This window comes from Mirounga angustirostris, unplaced genomic scaffold (genome assembly GCF_029215605.1).
Source record: "Mirounga angustirostris isolate CCGP_5_RB_7025 unplaced genomic scaffold, mMirAng1.0.hap1 SCAF_3, whole genome shotgun sequence".
Classification (NCBI taxonomy): domain Eukaryota; kingdom Metazoa; phylum Chordata; class Mammalia; order Carnivora; family Phocidae; genus Mirounga; species Mirounga angustirostris.
In genome coordinates this window covers 169,320,674-169,339,794 of record NW_026991711.1, presented here as the reverse complement: position 1 = coordinate 169,339,794, position 19,121 = coordinate 169,320,674, and the positions used below count along the sequence as shown (strand labels likewise).

General features: G+C 33.6%; 1 protein-coding gene across 12 annotated transcripts in view; it reads left to right on the top strand.

Moving 5' to 3' along the window:
• Positions 1-19,121, top strand: part of KANSL1L (KAT8 regulatory NSL complex subunit 1 like) — a 151,749-nt gene that overhangs the window by 60,069 nt on the left and 72,559 nt on the right. For 10 of the 12 annotated variants that reach the window (XM_064587004.1, XM_045868085.3, XM_045868081.3 and 7 more), the window contains one exon: positions 17,066-17,270. In XM_064587004.1, coding sequence (XP_064443074.1) covers positions 17,066-17,270 — 205 coding nt within the window. The remainder of the gene's footprint in view (positions 1-17,065; positions 17,271-19,121) is intronic. The other 2 variants (XM_045868088.3, XM_045868087.3) reach the window with 2 other exon arrangements.

Sequence of the window (19,121 nt, the reverse complement as noted above, 5' to 3'; positions counted from 1 at the left end):
GTTAGGAGGGAAATGAAAAAATTTATAACAGGTTTAAAACCTACTTAAATTCTTTGATAGATTTAAGAAGAGATAAAAATTTGTTCTCCAACCTTTTGAAGTATTCTGATATGTGTTTTAATTAATTCTATTAGTTTTACTAATTATTAATTTATTTTTGGCAGTAAGCATTTTTTTCAAAATGCTTCCTATATAAATGAGTTCCTGTTTCAAAAAGCATTTTTTTTTCAAAAAGCATTTTCACATTTGTTGTCAAAATATATTTCTCTTGAAGAAAATATTTTATTTTCTAGCATTTGCTAGAAAATGTAATATAGCTACCTTTCATCAAAGAGAAGGTGAGCAGGGCCCGGTTCAGTTGGGCATCCGACTCTTGCTTTTGGCTCAGGTCATGATCCTCAAGGTTGTGAGGTAATGAGATTGAGCCCTGCCTTGGGCTCTTTGCTGGGCATGGAGCATGCTTAAGATTCTCTCTCTCTCCCTCTGCGCACCGCCCCCCACCAAAAAAAGGTGAGCAAGTTTAGAATATTTGGGGTTTTGTTTAAAATGTATAATTTAATAACTGTTTTTAAATGTTTTGTTACCACAAACTGTTCAATACTTTTGGTTGCATTAAAATTTTTGTAAAAATTCTCTTTATAATATATACCATAATATACAAGTCTATTTAACCAGGATCATAGAAACTGGAATATTTTGCAGATTAGAGAGTAATAACTTTGAAGGAAATGTAGAAAATTTTGAGGATTTGTGGTGGTGTGTCAGATGCTAAATGGAGGTCTGAAAAATGTCCCTTGGTTTTGCCAGTTATAAATTGGGACCTTAGCACAAGCAGTGTAGTGGCATGATGGAGAGAGGTAAGAGTGGGCTGATAAGAGAAGTGGAGATGAAGTAGAGAGAAGGAGTCAAGATTACACTTTCAAGGTTACTGACTATAAAGGCTATAATAAAATAGATGTACAAGGTAAGAAAGGGATTTTTGTTTTTAAAATAGAAGAAATGTAAGTATCTTTATTAAAATGAAGGGAAAGAGTTAGAGATGGTAAATGTAGAAATACATCCTAAAGTTATGAAGACATTTTATATAAGGTGGAAAAACACTTGTTCCTTTAGAGTGGCATGACAGAGATTAAGATGAGTGTAGATAAAAGTTGTTTATAAAGTATTTGTAGCCAAGTTAGGAGTGGGAAAGGAAGCTGTAGGAGTTAGGTAAAGGTTTGGATAGACATCGACCAGTCAAACATTGCCTCTTCCCTTCATTTCCCTTCCCTTCCCTTCCCTTCCCTCCTCCTTTTTTCGTAACATGAGCAGCCCACCCCTGGAGAATGATGTTTTGTGGTTTCTAAGTTGTTTTCTTTTTTTTTTTTTTTAAACCCCTTAACTATATTGCAGAAAGTGCTTAATTGATATCTGTAAACTAAGAATTTAAAAGTATTCTCTAATTGAACTTTTTGTAAAATAAACAAGCACATAATAGTGAAATTCTGTAAATAGATTATTTTATAGTACTCACACTTGAGAATATTACCATAGATTGAAAATTACCTGGAAACACAATTTTATATTATAGTAATAATGAAAAAGCTTTATTTAAAAAATATCTGTATTGAAGGAAGGTGAAATTTATCTATTTATGAGACTTTTGCTCCTGGTAGTAAAATGTTAAATGAGGCCTAGTTTTATTTCTTATATCTTTGTGTTTTTCCAACATTGTTTTTATTTTTTTCTTCACATGTAATTATAGATGAAGAAAACATCTTTAAGAATCAAAGGTTTTCAAGAGTTAAGGGCATATTTAATGTTACTCAAACTTAACAATAAGAAAACACTTTCTGAAGATATCCCTATTAAACATATAAATACTATTCATTTTATGTATTTAAGTAAATGTGAAGGTAAGAAAATTAATCATTTGAATAAGAACTTTTAAAATCCTGATAAAATGTACATAATATAGAATTTACCATTTTAACCATTTTTATGTTTAGTGCATTAAGTACATTCACATTGTTGTTCAGCAATCACCATAATCCATCTCCAGAGCTGTTTTCATCTTCCTAAACTGAAACTCCATACCCATTAAACAATAAGGACCCATTCTTCCTTCTTCCCATTCCTTGGCAACCACCAGTCTACTTTGTGTCTCTATGAATTTGACTACTCTAGGTATCTCATATAAGCAAAATCATACAGTATTTGTCCTTTTGTGAATGGGTTATTTCACTTAGCATAATGTCATCAAGGCTCATCCATATTATAGCATGTGTCAACATTCCCTTTTTAAGATTGAATAATATTCCATTCTATGTATAGACCACATTTTGTTTATTCATTGATCCCTGTGTGAACATATGAATAGCCACCATTTGGCTATTGTGAATAATGCTGCTTTGAACATGAGTATACAAATATCTGTTTGAATCCTTTTTTTTCCCTTTTGTTTGAGTTCTTGCTTTTAATATTTTGGACATATACCCAGAAGTGGAATTGCTGGATTGAATAAGAATATTTTATTGTTTATTTTGAAAATAAGAAATTAGTGAATATTAATGATACTTCTAAGCCAAAAGCTAAGAAAAAGCAAGAAACCAGAAAAGTAAGCATAGTGCAGCATCTACTTTTGTCTGAGGCCAAATTCTGACAAAACTGAGTTTTGATAGCTTTGTGGGGAAAGAAAGAGAAATCAAAATCAAAATCAAATAAAAAATCAAGTGAAGTTTTGGGGCGCCTGGGTGGCTCAGTCATTAAGCGTCTGCCTTCAGCTCAGGTCATGATCCCAGGGTCCTGGGATCGAGCCCCGCATCGGGCTCCCTGCTCCGCGGGAAGCCTGCTTCTCCCTCTCCCACTCCCCCTGCTTGTGTTCCTCTCGCTGTGTCTCTCTGTGTCAAATAAATCAATAAAATCTTTAAAAAAAAAAAAAATCAAGTGAAGTTTTAATAGCTTGTGGGGTGAGAAGAAGATAAATCAAAGCTGAAACAAATCAAAACCTTATCTATGGTAGGGAGATGAAAGGAAATCCTTCTCCATGGGCTACAGCCTTAGAATAAATGTAAATCAGAAGGAAAATCATTTCCCCTTTCCCACGTAGGGCACCATGGGGAGAGCTGCCTTGGTGCTGAGCAGAGCAGAAACAAAACAAAACCTATCTATCTTTGAGATAGCTTGACCATGGTGGAGACTTTCACATGGATTTTCAGTTCAAATTTGCATTATTGAGTCATCCAAGGAATCCCTAGTTTAAAATGGTTTTGGAATGGGTGATACTACAAGGTAGATGGCAGAGACAAATGTAGCTTCTCTCTGGAGGAAGGCATTGTCTTTCTTAGCTCCGGGAAATTCTCAGGAATAATTTTTCAAGGCAGTGATCAGCACACAGTTAAATATAATCAGATGTGTGAGAGAGCAATAAGAGTACGGATAAAGAGAAAATAATAGCAAAAAGAGATTACAAAGTTTTCAGATATTAGGATTATCACTGATTATTTTTTAAAAAATAGTGCTTATTTTGATTTTAGAAATAAAAGATAGGCTTGAAAATATCTGCAGGGAAGAAACTATAAATAAGTTACATAGCACATTTGAAAAAGGTCCAAATAAAACTTCTGAAAAATACTTACATTAAAAACTAAGTATTAAGTGAGTTTGGCAATGTTGACACAGTTGAAGAGAATACATGTAACATAGAAGATAGATTAGGAGAAAAATTCCAGATTGTAGGAAAAGAAACAAAACTATGGAAAATAAAGACAAGTCATTTAAAAATGTGAGAACATATTGAGCAGATCTAATATAAGACCTGAATGAAGCTAGAAAATGGAACAGAAGCAATATTTGAAGAGAGATTGGCTGAAAAATTACCTGGATTTGATGAAAGACACCAAATTCAGGAAGCCAGATGCAGATTCTTAAGCAGGACAAATAAGACCGCTAGAAACAGGAAATGGCAGGGGCTGCGGTGTTGCTGGGGGAGGGGTGGAACAAAGACAAATGGAACATCTAAAAGCAATAGCAGAGGTAGGGAAGGAGGAAGAGATCACCAGAACAGTTCGACTAACAGCTGACTTCTCAAGAGTAGTAATAAGAACCACAGTACAGTGGAATGGTATCTTGAGTGTGTTGAAAGGAAATAACTACCTAGAAATTCTATACCCAGAGAAAGCATCTTTAAAGTCTGAGTGTGAAACACAAATGTCTTCAGACGAATCAAAACTAAAGAGTAGGTCACTAGTAGACTGTAATTATAATGATAACCATAAAGGGTGGGTTTCAAGCAATGGAAAGTGATGATCCTAGATAAGCAATTTGAGATGCAAGAGGGAACTAAGGACAAATGAAATAGTAAATATAGTTATATGGGTATATTTAAACAAATAGTAGTAAAACATGTCTAGTGGGGCTTTAAAAAAAGAAGTCGATGGCAACAATAGCATACAGGTCAGGAGGAAGGTAAATGGTTTTAAATTGTTCTCAAGTCCTTAAGTTATTCAGGACACTGGTAAAAGTACTGATTGCGATTTAACTTTTTATCGTTCTATGCTAAATATGAAGAGGAGGTCCACATGGTGGGGAGGAGGCTTCATAGGTGCCAATAATATTCCATTTCTTGGCTTGAGTGGTGATTATGGGACAGTGAAGGAGTAGGTGAAGCATTGCTTCATATTTACAAGTTAAATATAAAATTAACATTTTATGTACTTATTTATTGGTATCTTACATTTCACAATCAAAAAGTTCAGAAAAATAGGGTACAAATTACATACTTCAAAAAGGGTAAGTAGAAAACACAGTGGCCACCATAGGTTTGAAAAAAAAAATTAAATGGCATTATTATCCTAAACCTGTGAGCAAAATTTGACTAGTTGCACACTGTTTAAATAATATAGAATATCAAAATTTTAAGATAGGTGAAGGAATATAATATTTGATTTGTTAAAACAAATCTTATTTTAACGTGTTTCTTTAAAATTTGGTGATAAAGAATGATCTAGTTTTTGATTTTAGAACCCTTGCCCTTTTCCAATTTTAGTATATGTGCTGCCGAAGTGAATATGAACCCTTGCCCTTTTCTTTATCTGTCAAATCTATCTTTATCTAAGATATCCTGTCTTTTTCAATGAAAGCATTCATACATGTGGGAAGCAAATGAAGAATGACTAAAGAAAAGGACATACAGCTGTAATGTATTTTTAATTGTCTCCTCTGATCTGAAAAGTACTCTTACATGTACTTGTGAATTTTGAGGTGCATACTTAGCTGAAATGTGTAAATTAATACAAATGTCAGACCTAATAGCAGTATAATAATAGGAAGTTACAGAATGTAGTTACAGACAAAAGGTATATTTAAAAGTGATAGGAAATTTGGTAATTTACCATGATAAATAATATATATTTACATTATAGTTCTTAAAAGTCATTATGGTGTCTAAATATTTATATTCTCTCTGCTCCAAAAATTTTATCAAGTCTTAACCAAATTCGGCAATTATTCAGTTTCCACTCTTACCCAATTTTTACAATCGTACTATCTTAAAAAAGTACATGTTAGCCTATTAAAATATAGTATGCCACAAAACAGATCATTGACTGAGAGTTAAATGTATTTCTTGAAGTAAACATATCAGATATTCGGAGATAGTATAGGATTGTATGAGAAGTAAATAAGACAGTATATACAGAACTCTTGTAACAATGCCTGGCATATAAGAAACAGCCTAATAATGTTAACCACTGATATTTTTATGCAAGGACATATGTATGTTAAAACTATATATTTTAAGTATGTATATTAAAATAGTAGGCATTCTTATTTCTTTCATTTTATGGCATTATACTAGTCATTGATTTAGAACTATTCTTACTTTTAAAAAAAAAGTGCTTCCAAGTGGCCTGAGTTATGATGAGGATTTTAAGGGATGCTTTGGTGGCTCAGTCAGTTAAGTGTCTGCCATCAGCTCAGGTCATGATCCCAGGGTCCTGGGATTGAGTCCTGCACTAGGCTCTTTGCTCAGCAGGGAGCCTGCTTCTCCCTCTGCCTGCCGCTCCCTCTGCTTGTGCTTTCTCTTTCTGACAAATAAATCAATAAAATCTTTAAAAAAAAATGATAAGGATTTTAAGGCCTGTGTAGGGCCAGCTATTACTGAACATTCATTATATAGGTACAAGGAATCAGAGATACCACCTGTTTCTCCATCCTATCTCTTGGGGAGATATAAAGTTGCTGTCCTGCCTTTGGTCTGCCTGGTTGGTAAATCCTATAATTAAACCAAGCACTTGAAAATTCAGGGTAAACACAGTGTTGAGTTTTATTCTCAAATTACTTAAAACATCCCTCCTCAAAAGACCATCTTGGGACATTTAATCTCCTCCCCCCCATTGTAACTTGTATTCATTTTTAATCACTTATAGTGTTTTTTTATGATTTAGTGGTTTTAGGGTAACTTATGGTTATGAGTATAGAGTGTACATTTTAAAATATTTTTTGTTTTAGACATTTTGTGACCTTGGGCAAGTCAGTTAATCTCTTCACATCTTATCTCTTTAAATTTACTGGTACACAAATATAAAGTAGTTTCTAGTACTAATGTTCTTCAATTAAATGTTTATTTTTGAGGATTCCTTTTTTTTAAACAAGCGAACAATAAAAACAAAGATTTCAAAACAGCCTAAAATGTATCTGTCATATGACTCTTGTGTTTTGCTTTGGATGTATTCATTTTATGTTAGTTCAAATCAAGAGACTTAGTGAATAGAGAAAAATTACTTTATTCAACATGTCTTAGTAACTTTAAAGCATAATCTAGAAGTTATTATGAAAGAGGTACTCAAGACAGTAGGAGGAATGAGGATTCTACTCAAGTGCTAGAAACTTTCATATAAACCAAGAATTGTTTAATAAAATTTATTACATATTGCCTTTCTTGGATGATACTGAAGTTAATTCAATTTTTCTTTGATAACTCAGGCTCATGACTGGCCACATCCTCAGGGACTACGGAGATTAATAGTTGTATATCTGTAAAAGAATTTACTTAATAGTAAATACCTACTGAGTAACCTCAGTGTGCCAGACATTGGATTGGGCAGTGGGAATACATGTTGAACAAAAACACATGTGTTCTCTGTACTCAGGGTGTAGAGTCTGGGTGGGGAAAAATGACTCAACCAAATAATCACAGAAATAAATGCATAATTTTAAACACTGATCAAGTGCTATGAGAAAACTCATAGTTAAGAATATCCCTTTGGGGGGCGCCTGGGTGGTGCATTCAGTTAAGTGTCTGACTTTTGGTTTCAGCTCAGGTTGTGATCTCCAACTCCTGATCTCGGGATCATGAGATCAAGTCCCACATTGGGCTCTGCAGCTCAGTGCAGAGTTGGCTTGAGACTCTCTCCCTCTCTCTCTGCCCCCCCCCCACTTTCTCTGTCTCTCAAATAAATAAATCTTAAAAAAGAAAAGAAAGAGGGGTGCCTGGGTAACTCAGGTAATTGAACGTCTTAACTCTTGATTTCGGCTCAGGTCATGGTCTCAGGGTCATGGGATCAAGCTTTGTGTAGGGCTCCACACTCAGTATGGAGTCCGCTTGAGATCCTCTCCCTCTGCTCCTCTCCCTCTCATACATATGCTCGTGCGTGCTCGCTCGCTCTCAATAAAATAAACATAAAAAAGATAATACACCTTTGGGGGCGTCTGGGTGGCTCAGTCTGTTAAGCATCCAACTCTTGATTTCGGCTCAGGTCATGATTTCAGGGTCATGAGATCGAGCCCCATGTCAGGCTCTTCACTGGGCATGGAGGCTGCTTAAGATTCTTTCTCCCCCTCATCCTCCTCCCCCGCCCATCCCCATTTGCGAGCGTTCTCTTTCTCTCTCTGTCTAAAAAAAGAAATTTAAAAATATCCCTTTGGAATCAGACAAATCTGAGCTCAATCCCAACTCTGACATTTGTTAGCATTGTATTCTTGGGCAACTTTCTAAATCACAGTTCAAATGAGAACAGTCTGCTTCCTGGATTGTTGTGAGGATCAAATGAAATAACACGTATGATATTATTTTGCTTTGCTTTGTTTTTTTTTTTTTTTTTAACTTGTTTATTATCTGTCTTCCTGGAAGAGAATATAAGCTCCATGAGAGCAGGAACTTTTTTAGTCTGACTTATTAACTGCTCTTTTCCTAGCATCTAGATCAGTGAGCATCACATCGTGGGCATGAATAGATATTTGTTGAATGAATGAAATGTCTTTTAAGATTTCTTGCAGGTAATCAGCATTCCATAAAAAATATTTTGTACTCATTTGTCTTTTCTCCCTCATAGTCAGATTGACATTTTCATTATTGCTCTCATGGCTATGTTCTGCAGTTCTACTTTGTCTCATCTAATTTAAAGATGGACTAGAAGATCAGATAACCAAAGTGGTAGAAATATTTGTACTATAATAAGAGACATTTTCTAGTAAGAAAAAAGGCCTCTGCTAACAGTAACAGGAGTGAACTTTTGTGTATGAACAGTGAGGTTTTTGGGTTATTTGAAAAGCTTTTGTGATTTCATCCATATTCTGTATACTTGGCGTTGCCAGATAAGTAATCTCATAGGTGAAATATTACAGTTCTTCTAATAAAGCATACTTATTCTAGCTTTATATCACATTATATCATAATTTTTGTGTATAATTAGGTTAGAAATTTAAGTTTTGAATTTTTAAAGGTTGGCCACCTATTCTGTATATTAATTTTTAGGGGAACACATAGAGCTTATTGTTTGATATAATTTCAAAAAATATTTGTCATTTTTATAATATCCTAATGAACTGTTCTCTCACAATGTCTAAAGTAAATTCACCTGGTTAATTATTTTCCAGGCTACCTGTTTGCCCACTTGTTATTCATTGATTCCCAACCCCCACCTCTTATTTAATGGCAGTATCTCCCAGAAGTTAGAATGGTTTTTTTTAGCTTTATTAATCTTGGCAGCAGGGTCTAAGATGAGTCACCAGGAACTGAGCAATTGAAAAAATTGAGTCTTCAAACAAATGAAGCATTATATCTTATCATGATAGAGATATTAGTTTTTAGATCTTATATTCTAAAATAAAGATAAAATGTTGTAAATGGATCTGGCTTACCCCATGGGGTATTATCTGCTGAGAGTGAATTTCTGTTTGAAGTAATATCTAGATTTTTATTATTGTTGTTGTTTCTTTTTGCCTTAATGAGACCCAGAACATGATATAAAATTAAATTCCAATGAATCATTGCCATGCTATTTATTTCCACTAATGGTAATTATCTCTTGAAATGCAACCATTCTTTCTAATTGGGTATCATGATTGAAAAACTGCAGCTAAACTGGCAAACTAATTACATAGAAAGTAATTCTTGCATCCTTAATATCTTCAGTAGTCACTTCTCAGAAGAAAACACTGTTAGCTGCATATTCTAGGCTGAAATTTTCAATATAATTTTGGGTTCATTTGAATGACATTAATTATTATATTAGCTAGATGTGTGACATCAATAAGGAAATAAAATTTCCCAGCTGTGTTTTTAAAGTAATGCCAGTAGGAATTATTTTCTTTTGTAAAAACTTTTCTTTCCCTTTTTTACCTGTAAGTCTAAAACCTAATGTTAGAGGGAATATTTAAATAAATTGTGATATAAACACGGGATGGAATATCATGTAAGTATTAAAAAAAATCATATGGTGATATGCTTATTTGGGAAAGTTAAGTAGAAAAATCAGGGTACCAAAATCATTGTATAATATCATTTCATAGAAAAAAGACTTGAAGGATATAAATCAAAATTTTAATGAGAACTGTATTTGTGATTAGATGATAGATTTTGAAAAAATTTTTTCAACTTTATTTTCAAATTTTCCTTTAAAATGAAAAATAGTAATTATAATTAGTAAAATAGAAAGTCTCCATTTCAAACTTTCAAACAAATTATGTGAGAAGAACAGCTCAGAGATTATATTGAAGAATCTGAATTGTATCTCCCAAACTATAGATTAACTAGAAATGTTTGACAAACTTTTTTATCTCGATTCTCAGAAAAAAATAACCGCCATTATTCGCTTCCTAGTGTCTTTGCCTTAATGCTTTAAAAAATATCACTTGAAGAGCACCTGGCCGGCTCAGTTGGTAGAGTATGCGACTCTCAGGATTGTGAGTTTGAGCCCCATGTTGGGTGTAGAGATTACTTAAAAACAGAAAGTACCATGTGAGTTTAAGAGCCAAAGATAAAAATAGCAGATAGCACTACAGTAGTCTCTTTTTCTCTTTACTTTTTATTATAGAAAACTTTGACATATAGAAAGCATAGTAAAGTGATTCACATACGCCCAGCTTTTAAGAATTCCCAAGATTTTTGGGGTACCTGGCTGGTTCAGTCAGTAGAGCATATGACTCTTGATCTCTGGGTTGTAAGTTTGAGCCCCACATTGGGTATAGAGATTACTTAAAAATAAAATCTTAAAAAAATAAGTTTCTAATACAAAAAATAAAAAGACTGATTTTCAGATGACATTTTTTGTCTAGAAAAATAGTACAAGCTCATTGTAGGAAAATTGGAAAATTCACAAAATACTAAAAAGAAAGTAGAAATCATTGCTCAGAGTATATATTTCTTTTCTATCATATTTATACATTTTCATAGTTGAGATTGATTAGAAGCAGTTTTAGATTTTATTTTGATACTATATCAAAGCTTTTTATACTTAAAATATTTCTTTTCCATTTTAATGGCTGCTTTAAGGTATACCTTATTTTTTTAGAATAGGTATATACCTAATTAGAATACCATATTACATTGTACTTCAACACATTTCTTATTACAAGAGTTAAAGAGACTTGTATTTTTGACTAAGGGGTATAGTTCTTCTACTTAATACCTAAGATAGGGGAGATAGCCTGGTAAAGGTATGGTTTTCTCTGTACCAGATAATGCCTTTTATCTTGATCCATTGGTCCTTTGAGAGAGTTGTTTTACTTTTGACATTTGGAGGACAAGTAATGCCCATAGTGGGCCATTTTAGTAAGCTTACATTATATAAGCCCTATTTTATTTAGTTTCTTTAAAATTGGTTAATGCCATCTAAATGTCATTGAGTTATCTGAGTATGTGATGCATTCATTTCTCCAAACACTATCAAGAGAAAACAAGATAGTAAATTCAACTAGTAACAGGATATTTGACATCAGGGAAAGTTTGGAGAAGGTTCTTGCTATAGATTGAATTCATCAAAGAACTCCCAACTGATGAAGAGGAGAGATGAAATAGAGATTACCAATCATGCAAAAACAGTGATTTTTAGGTGTGTATTTTTGTGGATATATTAGTTTCCTAGGGTTGTTGTAACAACCACTGAGTGGCTTAAGATAACAGATACTTACTCTTTCATAGTTCTGTAGGCTAGAATTTAAAAATCAAAGTGTTAGGGCCATGTTCTCTATGAAGGTTCTAGGGAAGAATCAGTTTTTGCCTTTTCCTAGCTTCTGCTGGTTGCTGGCAGCCTTTGGCATTCCTTGGCTTGTAGCCCAGCTCTCCACCTCTTTATCCACATGGCATTATTCCCTGGGTGTGTCTCCTCTTTGTCTCTCTGTCTCTTTTTATAAGGACATCGGTGACTAGATTTAGAGTCTTTAATCCTGTATGACCTCATTTTACCTAATTACATCTGCAAAGACTGTATTTCCAAGTAACGTCTCATTCTGAGGTTCTTGGTAGATGTAAATTTTGTGAGGGCACTATTCAACCCAGGACAGTGGGTGTGGGTATTTTGTGTGTGAGTGTATGGGGAAACTGGGGGTGGGGGTGGTGCTATCATAATCTTTCTGAGAATACACATTCTAATTCTCTTCTCCATTATTGATTTTTACCTTTTGTAAATTTTATTTATTTTTTAAGTAGGCTCCATGCCCAGCGTGGAGCCCAGCGGGGGCTTGAACCCACAACCCTGAGATCGAGACCTGAGTTGATATCAAGAGTGGGACACTTAACCAACTGAGCCACCCAGGCACCCCTCTACTTTTTTAAAAGTGTATTTAATATGAGAATGGGTGAATATGGGAGAAATATTGAAAACTACTATTCTTAAACAGTATTTTAAAATTCTATGTTAAATATTCTCTGCTCTTCTTGAGAATAAAAGATAAAAATAATCTCATGAAGTCTTTTTTATGCTTTTATGGTTCTAGCATTCTGAACTCACAACTAGGCCCAAAAGTTTCTTATTTACTAAAAATATTTGAGCACAGCATTATAAGGTTATTATAATATTCCAATTATTCCTATCCTTCTAAGAACATAATTTGGTTTAGGCAGAAGGTTATTAAATACTTGAGTGATTTACTATGAAAAATTCTAGACTGTCTTTCACTGGGTTTGTGGAAAAAAAAAAAGGAAAGAAAAGAAAGATCAAAACTAGACTGTTTTTCCACATCCTCTACCATTAATACTGCCACCAAGAAAACACCAAAAAATTAGCTAATCGATGCCCCCATATACCCATATTTTTAGATTGTTTTATTTATTAATATAAGTGCATAATGTTCGCAGGAATTGATTTTGGTAGTGATTTACTGTAGAATATCTGGTAAAAAATAATTGATTCACTTTTGGGACTTTGGTTCCTATAGTAATCAAAGTATAAGAATATACTGTAAAAAATTCACTTGAAGTTTTACACTCATACTCTGTAGTAGCAAATTGAATGCTTCTTGTTATTCATAAATGTCTTAACTGTCAGGATTTTCTAGGGTTGTAACAGAAAACCAGTGATTTCAGAAAGTCATTAAATAACTATTAGAGAAAGTAAGTAGTGTTAATAAAATGTGGACTCAGAACTTTCTGATTATTTTCTTAGATAAAACTCTCAGTTTTGTACTTTTTAGATTAGAAGAAATTTTTAGGCTTGATTGATGCCCATTTTACAAATCAGAACATATTATAGTTCTTATCTGCTTATTCTAAATTTATGATGGACATACTTGACTATATGATAAAATAAGATACATCATAATCTTACTACCAAAAGCTACCTTTTATAAACCAGAGTTAGAGATTTAGAATGAAATGCAAGGCCATGTCAATTATATCTTATCTTTCTAAAAGCTCTCTTGTAGCCTTCTGTTTAGAACCTCTTTTGGCTTTTAGGTTATTTAAAATGTTCAATGTTTACTCATTCACTAAACTAATTATATAGGTATAATGTATTTTATACAGGCACTATACAAAGCACAGAGCTGGAATGATAAACCTGACAATATATATGTGTATATCTCTCTATTCATTCAATAAATATTTATTGAGCATCTGCTGTATGCAAGGTACAATATCAGGAACTTCTTGATACAAGGGTGAACAAAACAGACACAGTCCCTGCACTGTTTGTAGTCTAGAAAGTAAGACATTAATTAGATGATCGTACAAATAAATGCAAAATTATCACTATGAGAAATGCTATGAAGGACAGATGAACAGTGCTATCAAAGCTCAAAAGGGAATTTGACTAGTCTTTGGAGAAATGAAACAAGGGCTGAAAGACTTCTCTAAGAAACTGACTTTTGAACTGAGAGGCAAATGATTATTGGAAATTATGTAGTTGAAGGAGGATGTGAGAAAGTTCTGTAAAGCAGAGATAACATATAAAAGTCTTGTACTGTAGAGAGTGTGAGTTACTTGAAATGAAAGGAGGTGGTGTGGCTAGAACACAGGGAGCAAGGAGGAGTGAGATGCAAGATAAGGCAGGAGAGTGATGGCAGGTGCCAGGCCAGTCAGGGCCTTTTAAACTTGAAGTCTTTTTCTCTAGAGCAATGGGAAGGCTTTGAGAGATGGTAAGCAGTGTGGGGATGGGAGGAAAGGGCATGAAAGGATAAGATTTGTTTTCCCAAAAGATTGGCAATAGAAGGAACTGAAGAGGGAAAAGTGTGAATGAGGGAGACCAGTTAGAGGCTATTGGAGTATTCCTGGACAAAAAAGCTTGCATTAGGGGAGTGACAGTGGAAATGGAGAAATTATGTTATGTGCGTATACCACACAAAGGATCTATCCTTTGAGGGATTTTTATTCTCTGAGCAAAAGTTTCCAATTGGAGATCTAAAGAAGTATAATTTGTTGCCTCTCCTGGCAATTATCCTACTGTCCCACTTGTAAGCTTGCAATTTCAAAAGTTCAATGATAATTATATTATTGGTACTTACTGATAGTTGTCTTGATAATAGGACAGTACTTGATGGTGACCCATTGCATCCTCAGTTTCTGGGGTTGCCGGGGTGTACCTACAACTTTATGTGAACACTAAACCTTCTCTTATTGAAATGTTATTTTCCCTCCTGAGTTTTCTCCTCCTCTTCCTATTATTATTATAGCTTTTTTTTCTTTTTTTAAGAATGTCATGTGACGATGGTGTCATGGTGTCTTATATTGGTTTATCAATGATATATTTAAGTTCTTGTTTTCCTTAATGCTTAATTACTAGATAGCCTATTATCTCCTGAGGAAAAAGCTTTAGGTTATAGAGTTACATGAGCAGGGTTGTTGTCTTCCAGATTCCCTCATTTTTCTCTTGTTCTGCTTTTCATTGAAGTTGATTGACTTATTCTCTCTTTAGTGTAAAACACTATGGAAAATAAGTGAATTTATTAGTGATTTGTAATAACTCTTTACAATAACCTCATCAATTATTTATAAAAGTGGTTTATTTACCAAATGAGCTTCGGTGAGAATAATGTGCTATACACATTAATTACTTATGAAATAAACAGATTTCACATCTTTGAATTTCAGTACATTTCCCCATTAATTTAGGATAAATTTTGATGACATTTTGCAAGGACCCTTAATAGCTAGAGAGTGTTAGAAGTCATGAAGGAAGAATTGCAGCTGGAAACATATTTAAGTTTTAAATAAAAGAAAACTTTTTTTTCCCGATAGTGTGTCAGTCACTTTAGAAAGTTGAAAATACAACATTCAGTGAACAAATGGCACATTTTCTATTTATCTTTAACCCCACCTATAAGCCTCTAGCCAGTTCAAAAGCTGTGTCCTGTCAGTCAGTAAAGAGATGGTGGCTCACCTTCTTTAGGGCTAACTCTTCTGTGGGGAGGGGAATAAGGGCTCATTAACAACTAAAGAATTATAAATAGAGGGCAGAGTTAACTGTGCTTCAGAGTTAACTCCTGGAATAAAAAAAGCTCTTCATTTTCTCTAGACGCTATGGAAGCTATGTCTTTTTTAAGGAACCAGTATATCTGCCTAAAGGTGTTTCTAACTTGCTGGGAGAACCTCTTTTTATGCTGGATCTACTCCTGCCTTCCTGGATTCTAGCATCTTGACTTGACTTCCTATAATATCAACCACCTTCTGAAACCTGTCTTCTACCTGACCTAACTTTCTTCTCTGCCAACCACCTGCCCTACCTGGTGCCTACTTTGATATTGTCTATCATCTGTGCCTTCTGCTCACCCTTGACAAGATAGCCCAATTCTGGCTCTTTCTCAAGAGCCAACTGTTACTTAGCACTGCTATACTTCTTATAGAAAATAGCATCCAGGATATGAGATTGGACCTGTTAGTTTGAGAGTAGTGTTATATCTTAAACCTTTTTCAGATCTTTAGAATGCTTACTAACTGGGACTTAAAGGTATTTTTGACTAGGGCTCTCTGAAGACTAAAGTTAAGATTTTAGGGGCTCCTGGGTGACTCAGTTGGTTAAGCGTCTGCCTTCGGCTCAGGTCATGATCTCAGGATCCTGGGATCCAGCCGGATCAGGCTTCCTGCTCAGTGTGGAGTCTGCTTCTCCCTCTCCCTCTTCCTGTCCCCCCAGCTTGTGCTCTCTCTGAAATAAATAAAATCTTAAAAAAAATAAAGTTAAGATTTTAAAAGTGGAATAGTTATTATCACTTCTTTTTCCCTGTACTGGTCTGGCCAGTAGTACATACTCAGGTATTTGTTGAATGTATTATAGTCACCAAATTCCATATTTAATTCTCTTTGGTGTCACCAACAAAAGCCATTCAGCTGCCTTTATTTCTGATTTCTTAGTACTATGTAAAGCACTCTTAAATTATTTTCTTCATCCACAAGCTAGCAGAATATTTTGTAGCAGCCATAAATATGATTCAAAACTAACGATACTGCTATAGAAAAACAAGATTTCTATTTACTGTTAAACACCAATTCTACTTAAGTCAAATAATGTACTTAGAACTTACGTGTTGATTAGCAGTATGATGTATGGCAGATTCACTTGCTGATATTAAAATACTAAATTGACTAGTTTCTATCTATACAAATAAGGTTGAAATCGGTACATTGTAGTACCTGAAAAACTTATATACACATTGTAGTACCTGAAAAACTTAATTATTTTATATATAATATACTGGTATAAGTGAAATAAAATTTATGTGGCACTGAGCATTAACTTCCTCCTGATATTCTGATTTTTAAAAAACTAAATATGTTTAAAAATTAATATGAAGAATGTTGATGACACTAATGTGTTTATTTTTATGTATAGTTTGTGTAATCTATTTCACTATTTTATAGTTGTGGCTTCTATATCATCAGAAGTTTAAAAAAACTCCTCTAAGACATAGTAGGATTGCATCTTTGTTTCAGAATTCACTGAAATGGTATGTAGTGTTTATTTCAGAGCAACTAATGATACGGTATGGGATTTTAGCCTTTTGTAAGCCTATAGTCTTATGTAGTTTCACCCATATGCAAAAAGAATATGATGTAAATAGTTACAGCGCTCAACAACGTGCATGAATTATTGATTTACAGTGAACGTATACATTGTACCAGTGAACTCATGTGAGCATTTCTAACCTATGGGATATTTGTTTTACAGGAGAAAATAGAAATAGAAATTATTTTTACAACTTGAATATGTAAATCCCCATTAATACCAATTATTTTGCCAATTGTTACCACAAAATTGGCTAAAATTAATACTCTTCTGTCATAATAGATCAAGGCAATTTACATTTAGTTTTCTTTGTCTTTTTTGTTTGTTTTGTTTTATTCTCTCCATTCCCCAATTATTTCATGGCATTTCAGTGCTTCAGAGAATTTAGATGAGCTCTCTTCCTCCAGTAGCTGGTTACTTAACCAGAAGCACAATAAGAAAAGGAGAAAAGACAGGACAAGATTGAAATCTCCATCCTTGGCTATCATGAGTACAGCTGCTCGAACAAGGCCACTTCAGAGTTTCCACAAACGAAAACTCTACCGATTGAGCCCTACTTTTTATTGGACACCACAGGTAAGGCTGCCTATGGGAAAACATGAACAAAGATTTTGTCATCAATGTATTTCACATACAAGAGGGTATGGATTGTACCTGATTATTTAGAATAATTATATCTAGAAAGCTTTAAATATATAGTTTATAAATGACGTAGGTATTGACAATATATAAGTGGAATTTAATAAATTTTTTAACATGGCAATGTATTAAACTTCACATCTCCATTTTTTAAAAATGCATTGTTATGCTTAAACTAATTTGAAGGAAAATTACATATCGTGGTGATTTTAAAATTTTACTGGTAACGGTAGTAAGGAAAATACAAGTGTACTACATATTTGTCTTGCTTAGTAAAGAAAAAAGTAAAAATCTGTGTAGCTGCCAGTTACTTCGTAAGAAATGGCATCTCTCTCCTTTTTAGGTTTGGTATTTGTTAATCCTGGAGAGCATGCCTTTTCCTTTGTCTAGAATATAAGCAATGCAATTTTATATATCCATGCTTACACTTTTTACAATTAAAATGTACTTCATTAAAACCATGCATTTTAAAAAGCATATTTTTCATTTGTTAGCAGAATGTTAAATGTACATCTTTCAATACATACCTAAAACTGTGATAAAGGGCAAGATAAGTTACCTCTAGTTTTTGTTATATGACATGCTTTTTAGGAAAGTTTTTAATAGGAAAATATTTTTATTTAAAGTTTTTATATACAAAATCATATTTTTAATTTTTATTTAAAGATGCTATAAGCAATAGATAAATAATATTTTTGAAATTGAGTCTGTAATTTCATAATTATACAGAGAATTGTTTACCTAAAATATTGAACATATGAATATACCATAATATTCTGACTGGAAGGAATTTGCTTGAATAATTTAGGGGATTTGTTAGATGTTATTAGAATACTTTATATGCCCTGAGATTGTAAAGATCGGCCTTCGTTCAGCAAGCCAAGGAAGAAACACGTGTGAGATTATTGTTACTGGTAGACCACATACTATATCATATTCCAGTCATTATGCTAAGCATTTTCAGTACATTATTTTATTATTATCTCAAAATATAATTGTGAGATGTTGTTAATCCCCCCTTTAGATGCAGAAATTGAGGTGCAGAGAGATTAAGTAATTTGCCCAAGGTCACACAGCTTGTAAGGAAAATGTCTGATTCCAAACCCCATGTTCTTACCCATTGTATTGAGAATGACAAAAATAAACCAAATCTTTTTTGTTTTTGAAATCAGTTAAGACAGTATATTTGGGGGTTGGGGAAGGGGCTTATCTGGTTAGAGGTATTAAGATATGCATCATAAAATAAGGGCTTTGAAAGACAAACAGATTTTTGAAAGGTTATGGGAGAGTTAAAGAATTTTAAGTAAATAGGAATAGAGATGAAAAAAATGATGGAAAATAACACATGTCCTCACCCCTAACTTATCCCCCAGATTGCCAGGATATTTAGTTGCAAATTATTTACCTTTCTAAACTTAATAAATGTCCTTTCTCTCAGGAAGCCTTCCTTGACATCCCCACTATGGGATATTACTATAGCACCTTGTTATAAAAATAACTCATTATTTTATTATTATCACTTATTTTTCTGTTTTTCTCATTATATTGTAAGTTCTTAGAAAATAGGGACTATGTATTTCTGAACCTACAGAGCTTTGAACAGTAACTGTCCCAATAGTATATGCTCAATAAGTAATTGTTTGATGTATGAAAGAATTAATGTAGTGGACACAGGAACATATTTAAAAGGTAATGGAGAGTGAGAACTTACAAGTGTGTGTGTGTGTGTGTGTGTGTCCTCAATTCACTTTGTGAAAAGATGTGTAACAGTAAGTAATGTCTAATAGA